The sequence below is a fragment of the Athene cunicularia genome (genome assembly GCF_003259725.1).
Source record: "Athene cunicularia isolate RWA chromosome 1 unlocalized genomic scaffold, athCun1 chr1_part4, whole genome shotgun sequence".
Taxonomy (NCBI): Eukaryota; Metazoa; Chordata; class Aves; order Strigiformes; family Strigidae; genus Athene; species Athene cunicularia.
Window position 1 is genome coordinate 308,388 of NW_020799094.1, and position 9,524 is coordinate 317,911.

Below are 9,524 nucleotides of genomic sequence, written 5' to 3' on the forward strand. Positions count from 1 at the left end.
GCTGGCTTCACCTCCTCCTCCTCCTCTTCCTCCTCTTGTGGGACTGACAGGACCCACCTCGGGGTTGGGGCACCCACGTCCCACACGGGAGCAAACCCAGTGCCTGCCTGCGCTGGCAGCTGGAGGTGGGAAAGACCTGGGGCTAGAGTCACCCCTGTGGTGGTGTGGGGAGGGGGGCGCGGGGCAGGATGGGGGGGCTGAGGCCTCCTGACACAGAGAGAGGCTGGAGGGGGCAGGACAGGGGGCTGTGGGGGCCAGAATTGGGGTGCTAGGCCTTCCTGACAGCAGGCAGGGGACCTGGGGGGTCTGAGCCCTCCTGCTGGTGGGCAGGGGGTGCCAGGACAGGTGGGGCTGAGCCCTCCCACCAGCAGGCAGGTGCTGGGGAGGGGCAACCGAGAAGGGCTTTGGGAACATTTTCATCCTTCAGACAAGGGACCAGCCACCTCGCTGGAGGCCGCAGCCTCCCACCCTCCCCGGGTCAGGCCCATTGATCTGTGCCAGGTGCCCCGTGCCCAGCCCGGGGACAGATTCTGCACAGTCTTGGCTGGCAGCGACCTGCCCGGGGTGCCAGGGCAAGCCCCAAGGAGCAGCCAGCAGCTCCCGGACTCGTCCCTGAGGCTGTCACGCAAAGGGAAAGGATACGGGTTACTGAACATCCTCTTGAGATCCACCTTCTCTTTGCAGTATGGACACGTCTGCTTCTTCCCAACGATGCACCAGCCACGGATGCAGAACTCGTGAAAGCTGAGGAGCAGCATGTTAAGGGGAACTGGAGGAGGTTGGGAGGGGGGGACACGATCAAGCATGGAGGAAACCAGTAAGCTTCCAAAAAAAAAAAAAGTCATCACCACGCCACTCTGCGTGGGGGACAGGAAACATCCCACGGCCGCGTTGCACAACTACAGGCCCTTCTTAGAAGGTGCAGCACCTTCCAGGCACCCAGGAAGGGGCTGACGGGGCGGGCACTGACGCGCCGGGCACCAAGGAGACACAAATCCTTCACCCACAGAGCCTGGCACGACACATCGCCCCGCAGACGCTCACACTGGGTGAAAAGCTCCTCAGATACAAGGGCAAGAGGAGGGGGCAGGGGATGGCTTTTTTTAGGATAGACTTAACTCAAAAAGGGTATTTTAGCAACAAAAGTGCTGCCAGGAAATATGATCAATCACTGCACCAGGCTGCCCTGAGATGCTTGGTATCCGCTCTGGGCAACGTGCTGCTGATCCCTCCAGCTCCTGTGGCAAAGCGCCGCTCAAGAGATTTCTAAGCTCTTGGCCAGACACTCCAGGAAAGCAGCCACTCTGGAGCAAGAACATTTTTAGCATTTGATAACAGTAACTTGTTTCAATGCTTAGTTAGTCTCTACTTTCTAGATGGCAGAGATTCCTCTAACCCGTGAATTCATTCCCCAAATGGAAGATTCGTGGCCCACAGAGGTTACACATTCTTTCATATAGTCTGGCACAGGGACACCTTTGCCTGGCGACTGCACTCAGCTAAGAGCAGCAAGGTTTGCTGTTGGACTGACAAAAAAAGGGGAGGTTTGGCCCCAAAGAATGTGGCACACCATCACGGGACACACTGTTTTCTCAGGAAGGGAGCACCGGGGGCTTCAAGCACTGCCGAGAGCTCTGTGGATCTGAGCGTGTGCCTTACACAAGGCTCATGCAAAGGCTTCTTGGGGATTAACAACAGATTTAAGTAATTTTTCCCAGCGTCTGACTTCCAGATGCCAGCTACCGGGTAGTGAGGAGTCACCCAACCTGAGTGCAGGCGGGAAAAAACAACAGGGAAGTGTGAGGCGGCTGCAGTCACGGCCCCGTGACAGAGATGCTGCCACGCATGAAGGCGTCACCAAGCAAACAGAAACCGCCCCAGGTAATGCCTCTGCTCCTCGAACCGAGGGTTAACGCTGGAGAGCAGCCAGCCCTCACCCCCCCAGGGACCACCATGAGCCCCAAACCCCCCCCGGGAGCTGCTGCAGGGTGGTGGCACCGAAGCCCGGACCCCACATGGGGTCAGTTGCCAGGGCCAGGTCAGCATCAACCCCGCCAGTTTCTAGCGGTTAAATTCAGGCAACGAGTTTTGCCAGCGTGACCTTTGCTCAGGCTCAGTTTGGAAACCACCTCACAGCCAGAAACACAAGCGGTGCCCGAGGACGCCCCACCTCCGCCACTGAGTCATGGCCAGGAAACTCCCCCCCCATGCCCTCCCTCCTTCCAGCTCGGTCCCGCTGGGGCTGAGCAAGGACGGGGACTTCCAGTTCCCAAAATGACTGTGCACTGGTCAGCTGATGGGAAGGGCCACGTGATTGCGGGGCGCTGGAAAACCCTGGGCACAGCCAGAGGAGCTCTGGGGAAGGAGGATGCTGCTGGGCCACGGCTGGAGCAGGCAGGGCAGGGCAGTGCCAGAGCCTGGGGGCTGGTTTTGGAGCCATGCTGCGGGGCAGGAAGCTTTTTCCATCCCCACTCTTCCCTTCGGAGGTTCTCTGCAAGGTTGGCTTGGGGACACTTCACACTCCTACATGGCACGGCGGCAAGCACGGGGTGAGCAGGGGCCAGTGGATTTGGCAAAGGCCACTGGCAAGCAAGACGTGGCTCTACGGCAGCGTGGGGCAGGGGGGGGAGCTGGGGAGGGGGAGGAAGAGGAAGCAACTGCTTGTAACGCGCACGGAGGCGGCAAGGAAGCGATTTGGGGGACACGCAGGACTTGGCCTCTCCCTGCCACGTCAGCTATGACACAGGCATAGATCACGCGCAAAATCAGCACAATGGCCCCGAGACGGGTGTTTCTTCACCCCAGGCTGGGGGGAACTTGGCTGGGGGGAGGAGGAGGCAGGAGTCTCGGTGAGGGGCCGGCTCCTGAGGAGAAGGATACACGTGGTTGCAGGAGAGGCGGTAGGTGTTCTCGATGATCCCCTCCTCGTTGACGTCCACGAAGATCTGCTGGCCGCAGATGGCGCAGACGCTGTCGGAGAGGTGCTTGGTGGGCATCCCCGAGGCGCTGTAGAACTGCGGGAGGGGAGGGCAGAGCAGAGGGAGAGCGGTGACAGCGGGAGGGCAGGCAGCCCGCGCGGCTAAGCTTTAAGAAGGGCTGAGGCCAACCTTGGCCTTTTGGGCTTAAAAACCTCCTTACAGGTCGGCTGCAGGAAACAATGACAACAGGACAGGGAGCTGCTCAGTGACGTGGTGACCCCAACCCCTCCGTGCTGGGGACCACTCCTGGTGAGTTGTCAGCTGCCGGGGGTGAAAGCAGGACCAGCTGGAGGGCAGAGCTTTGACCCAAAATGACAACCCTGGGCTGGCATTGGAACGTGAGCCACAGGTCCCTGAAGCTTGGATGGCAAAAGAGCAGAGCGCAGAGAGGCCGCCTCCCCCCGTTTCCAAGCGCGTTGGGTCAGCACCGGCCCGATGGGGCCAGCGACCGGGTTTCCCCTGCACGCAGCTGCGGTCCCACAGGCTTCTGGAACGGCCACGAGTCCCAGATCACTGGTGCTGTGTCCCAGCTCCCACAGAAGCCTAGAACGTCTCAAGTTGGAAGGGACCCATGGGGATCAGAGTCCAACTCCCACCTCCCCCCAGGACTGCCTAAAACTAAACCATAGGACTAAGAGCATCATCTAGATGCTCCCTGAACCCTGACAGGCTCGAGGGGCTGTGACCACTGCCCTGGGGAGCCTCATCCCAGGATCAACCGCCCTCCCAGCAAAGAGCCTTTTCCTTTCAGTCTGACCTTCCTCTGACGCAGCTTCACCCCATTTCCTCGTGTCCTATCACTGAGTCACCAGAGACCAGCAACTGCCTCCCTTGAAGAAGTTGTAGACTGCGATGAGGTCACCTCCCAGCCTTCTCTTCTCCAAGCTGCAGCGATCAAAGTCCCTCCTAAGTCTTGCCTCCGAGGCCTTTCCCCATCTTGGTCGCCCTCCTCTGGGCACACTCCAGTAGTTTATATATAGAACCAGGATTAGCCCATCCCAAGCAGAAAATATAGGACTAGCTCTTGTTAAATTTCATACTTGGTGATTGCCCAGCTCTCCAGTCTACCCAGACCTCTCTGTAAGGCCTCTCTACCCTCAAAGGAGCCCACAGTTCCTCCTAGTTCAGGATCATCAGCAGAGACCTGGCACAGCTTTGCTCTGAGCATCCTCCTGCAGCCAGACCAGACCCTCAGGAAGCCCCTGGGCTACTGCAGGCCTGTCCTGGATGCCCATGGCCTCCATGGGGGGAGACCCGAGCTCTGCTGAGGTATCCCAGTGCAAGTGGAAGGCGGCTGGCGAGGGGCTGCGGCAGAACCTCCAAGGAGCAGCAGAAAGCTCAGAGAGGAGGAGGAAACACAGAGTCCAAGACCCTGAAGAGCTGCTGCAAAGAAGCAACATGACCTACTCTAACAGTGTCCTAGGTCATGTATTTCTTGGTGGAATGGGGTTTTTGGTACCAGGTGGGCAGGCTACAGATTTTAGGCAGGCAGGAACATGCCCGCCGGGCACAGCGAGCACAAGCTGCAGCGGGAAGCCTGAGGTGTGAATCCTTCCACGTGGCTGCGGGTTAATGCACCCGCAGCTCCTCGGCACCACAGATTTTTAAAGGCCCAGGGTAGAGAAAAATTTGTCAGGAGGTTAGAGGGGCTGAACAGATCCTTCTAACTCACCCCGATGGTCGAGGCCATGTAATCCGCACACATCTCGGCAAAGTCCCGCTCCAGCACCCCGTAGTAAAGACCATAGAAGAGGAGGGCGATGCCAAAATCCATCGCGTCTTCAGGTTTGATTCTACAACAGAAGAGCCCAAACGACAACAAGAGCTTTTTTTTTTTTTTTTTTTTAATTGGGGGAAGGAGAGGGGGCTGCAGGGGTGCAAAGCCAGTGTGCTGACACAACCCACAGCACCAGTTCAGGTAATCCAGCACCTCACCCGTGACCCTCCCAGCAGGGAGACGACACCCCAAGAGTCTCTCTGGTCCCGTTAATCAGATTTCTAAGATAACTAGCCACCCAGAATCATAGCCAATGCCTTATTCCACACTGTGTTACACCCCCCACCCCAGGATTAGGACCCCAAAGAGTCACTCACCTGAATAATAAGTTAAGACCAAAAAGTGTAAACATCACAGTCATGTACCCTACGATCCCGGTGGCATAGCTGATCTTGTATATTAGTAGAAACCATTTATAAACCAGCCTGTAAAGAATTAAAACAAGAACTTTACTTCATTTTTCCTGAATAAAACTGCACCAAGCACCTCAAGTTTCCCTTTTCAAACCCAGACGGTGCTGTCTGCAGACACTTTAGCTCGCCACACGCAGGGGCAAGAGAGCTTTACATTTCTAATTCAAGCTACAGATCCACTGCTACCACGGGCCACTCACGCCCTCAACTGCCAAATTAGAAACCTCAGGATCTCCAAAGGCTGTAAACAAACACTTTTCACCCAGGAATGCCCTCAGTGGAGCTACCAGCCCAGGCGGGATCTGCTTTTCCACCACCCACTCGGCTACCACGTGCACGGGGCTGGTTGCCAGCGGCTGGTTAGTGCTTCACACCACCCAACTGATCCCCCGGGCAGGGCCTGAGCAGCCCCAGGGTGCAAAGTTTAAGGCAATAACAACTGGAAAAAGCTCCTTGTAATGGTTACCCCGGGGCTGAGGAGTTTTCCCAGGAACACATGTACCGACCTGGGTGTTGTCTGTACCAGAGGTTTTCGAGTTGCCCTGAAGGTGACAAAAGCTGTGACTGCTGAGAAGAGCACCCAGATTACCAGGAACCGCCACCAGTACAGCTTGATCGTGAAATACAGAGGCACTACCCACATCTGGAAGAGGGTGACCATCTGCAGGAACACAGGGGAGGCATTTTGAGCTGGTTCTCTGCTCATCAGGCATCAGAAACACCCTGGCAGCCGTTCTGCTGCCTGCACCAAGCAGCACCGGGGAACACGGAAGGTTCAGTCTAGGGCACCTCAAGAACAGGCTCAGAGCCTGATGGAAGGAGCAGGAGGCAGCAGCCTGGTAATCTCTGGTAGCAGAGGATGAGGGCTGGCGGGAGAACGCCGGGGAAAGATCTCCAGAGGAAGGTACAGGAGATGGATCCACCTAACTAGTTGTCATAAGGCAGCTACCTAAACCTTCACCTTCCCAGGGTCCCGAACACTGCAACCACAGACACCTCAGGCAAAGATTAAACAAGGCGCAGCAGAAGGTTTTAGTCTTGCCTCTGCCCTGCAGCCCATTCCCAAAAGCGATCTACGGCTCCTGAGGTGCTGCCAGAGGGGAACACGCAAACAGATTCAGGTTAAAGTTCACAGAGGATTACAGATATTGCCTGGAAACATTAATGACGGTAAGGGTGAGGTTGGCTGGGGTGAAACAACAGTCCCTGACAAGCTGGTGGTGTCAGCAGGTGGCAGGGCTGCACAGTGGTGCCACGGGAACCATCAAACCCAGGGTCCTGGCAGCAAGCAGCCTGCTTCGTGCTGAGGAAGCGCCCACAAAATGCACCTTCCCTTGGCCTTACCCTCAGGACAGTACCTGAGATCTGCCTGGCCCGTCACCCACTACCACAGCACTACATAAAACCGAGTCGTTATCAGCATCACCTCTACCAGAAACTCACAGAATCATCTAGGTTGGAAAAGACCTTGAACTCGAGGTCTCCAGGTGCATCCATCTGCACCCCTAGCTAGAGCCCCCCACTGCCGCTGGGAAGATACTAGATAAGAGGAGGAAAAAAGGGGAATATCCTTCTCACTGGGTAAAGGATAAGTGGCACTCAGCGCTCACACCTGGCCTCAGAGACATAAGAGGTGGTGTAGTTGCGCCAGGGCAGGGTCAGGCTGGCTCTGAGGAAGGATTTCTGTGCAGAAGGGGCTGTTGGGCGTTGGAATGGGCTGCCCAGGGCAGGGGGGAGTCCCCGGGATCCCTGGAGGGGTTGAAGAGTCGGGCTGAGCCAGCGCTGAGGGATCTGGGGGAGTTGGGAAGGGTCAGGGGGAGGGTCATGGTTGGGCTGGAGGGGCTGCAAGGGATTTTCCAACCACAATGATTCTGGGAGTCTGTGGGAGACACTTACGTTGTAGGAGCGGGGGTGCCTCTGTTTCCACTGAACCAAAAGGAGCTGGGCCACCACCAGTGTGGCAATGAGGATGAGGACCATCTCGGCGTGCATCGCCTCGTGACCACGGTGCTTGGCATGCATCTGCGCGTGCTCCACCCTGTAACAAGAGGGAAAAAGTGGCCCAAAAGTACATGGGCAGCACGGACCACGGGCAAAGAGCACAACGGGGCCAGCAGCCAGGAACGCCAGAGACACACCACAAAGGAGCGTCGTGGAGATGGGGACTGCGGTGCAGGTCAGAGGAGAAAGGGGCTTCTCTGAGATGAGCTTCTATGTAAACTGGGAAAGCCAAAACCACCCTCCAGCCCATTGTGGTGTGAATGAGGGGGAGAGAACTCACATCCGTGTACCTGAACTAAGGAGCATGGGGCACACGGCATCAGCCGAGCGTGCGCTGCTGCTCAATGCCAAACCCTCAGCCCAGTTTCAGAGCCCCCAGCACCTTTCTCCCTCTGGCCCAGCAAGGAAAAGGCTGGACGGGCAGCGAGGGCATGGTCCACACCTGGCAAAACCCCCAAACCCCAGCAAAGGGCTTCTTTCTGCCCAAGGCAACCCCATTCGCATCCTGGAACAAGCAATTTCCAGGCTGATGCTCTACAGACACCCTGGGATTTCTTCGCAGCTGGTGCTGTTTGAGCAGAAACCAAGGCAAAATGAAGACCTGAAACATCCTGACATCTCGGTCTTAAGCTGACAAGACAGTTCAAGTTAGGAGAAAACAAAAATCCAAACGCAACAAATACGTTGAATTCTCTGATCTTACACCATCCTCTGTAAATTAATACTGAGAGAAGACCAGTTCTGCTGCGCTTTTCAACAAGCCTCTGGCTGAAAAGGGTTTGGCTAAGGGAAAAGGAGGAATATCTAGCAAGCAGTTTAGAAGAAACGCCATCAGTGCTGCTTTTTAAGACAGCTCATAATTCCCCCTAAGAAATATCACTGCGCAGGGAAGGCTGCCATCATGCGAGTACGGGCTGGGAGCTGCGCTCAGGAGCAGAAGCTCGAGCTGTGGGCACTGGTTCACCTACCCCAGACTCACCTCCATCTCTCCTCTGGGGACAAGTGCGAAAGATCAACCTAGGGAAGAAGGAAAAAAAGAAAAACAACACCAAAGGAATCAGCCACTGAAGTTTGGGAGCAGCTTTGAGAGCTTTAAGAAGGGAAATTCTGGATTCAGAAACTTTAAACGGCAAACCCTCGTTGTGCCCATTATAACACCACAGCCCAGAGCCATCCTCCGACCTCGGGGCAGCACGGGGAGACCCGCAGAGCCCCGCTGCTCCTCCATCAAATCCTCTTCCCTGGATACTCCCGTATTTTATGGCAGCCAAGGCTCTGCCCGCCAGCCCGCCCCACGTGCACCGGAGAAATTGGTTTAAGTCCCATGTTCACAACCCAGCCAGGTGTCTCTGCGCACGCCACAGACAGGACAGCCCGAAATCCCACCAGCCCGCAGGATGCAACAAACCATCACGGAAAGAACCACAGAAAAAGAAAGGTTGAGGACTTGCTTTGCTGATGCGGCTGGAAGTTTCTCCCAAGCATCAAGGGCAGCAAAGTTTTTGCCTGACAAGAGCAACCGAGAGCGAAAGGAGTTGCCGTTATCAGTGAGGAGATGATGGGCTGGCGCAATCCGTGTTTAATGCCAGCTGGGCGCACCAGGCGGGACGCAGGGTGTGAAGGACATCTTCTGTCTGACAGGTTTAGGGACAGAAGTAACCGGAGTCAGTGATTTCAAAGCCTCCTCTGCAGAACCTCGGCTCGGTGCTAACCAGTGTGAATGCTCTCACCATGAGGCATTTGGACTGGGGACGGGTGGGGGGGACCATCGGCATTGCATTACAGCTTTCTCTTGGGGCTTTTTATCCCCACAGAAGAGCTGAAGCGGCCTCCAGCACTGGCCATGGCCCTGAGCGGGCTCACTGGCTGGGCAACGCTGGCCCCAGTGCCAGCACAAACCCTGACCCACGGCGCTGAGGAGACAGGAAACAAAATCACGCAGCCCTGACTTCATCTCACCTTTCCCTGGTGAGAAACGAGCACAGATAAAACCTCCAGTGGCTCGCTTGGGGCTGGGCATAGAAAGATGGAGCTTACAAACCCCCCATCTGGTTGCAGACCCTCCAGCATGATCCTCCAACTTACCCCAGTTGCCAGCCCTGAGTAACCCATGCCTGACGTTTACCAGGAGCAGTTGTGGGGCCGTAAGGAGAGAGATGGGAAACAAGTCACTCCAAGGACATCGTTATCATGGTTTTCTGCGCACACCGGAGACGTGTATGCAGGAATGGGCTCCACCTCACCCCACCGGCTCGGCTTCAACCTTTACCCCAGGGCTCTCGTGGGGACAGCGCAGCAGACGGTGACGTGCCACCGCACGACAGATCCCTCAGGGCTGTTCCCCTGAGAGGTGTC

General features: G+C 56.5%; 1 protein-coding gene across 1 annotated transcript; it reads right to left on the minus strand.

The window, feature by feature from the left end:
• Nucleotides 1–301: 301 nt before the first annotated feature.
• RNF121 (ring finger protein 121) lies at nt 302–9,281 on the minus strand. The gene is made up of 8 exons (XM_026841279.1): nt 9,255–9,281; nt 8,149–8,186; nt 7,065–7,206; nt 5,675–5,829; nt 5,073–5,180; nt 4,651–4,771; nt 2,881–3,014; nt 302–744 (listed from the first exon to the last, which is right to left on the minus strand). Exons 1-8 carry the CDS (start codon nt 9,279–9,281, stop codon nt 417–419), a joined length of 1,053 nt encoding a protein of 350 aa, XP_026697080.1. The 3' UTR covers nt 302–416.
• Between the last annotated feature and the right edge of the window lie 243 nt (nt 9,282–9,524).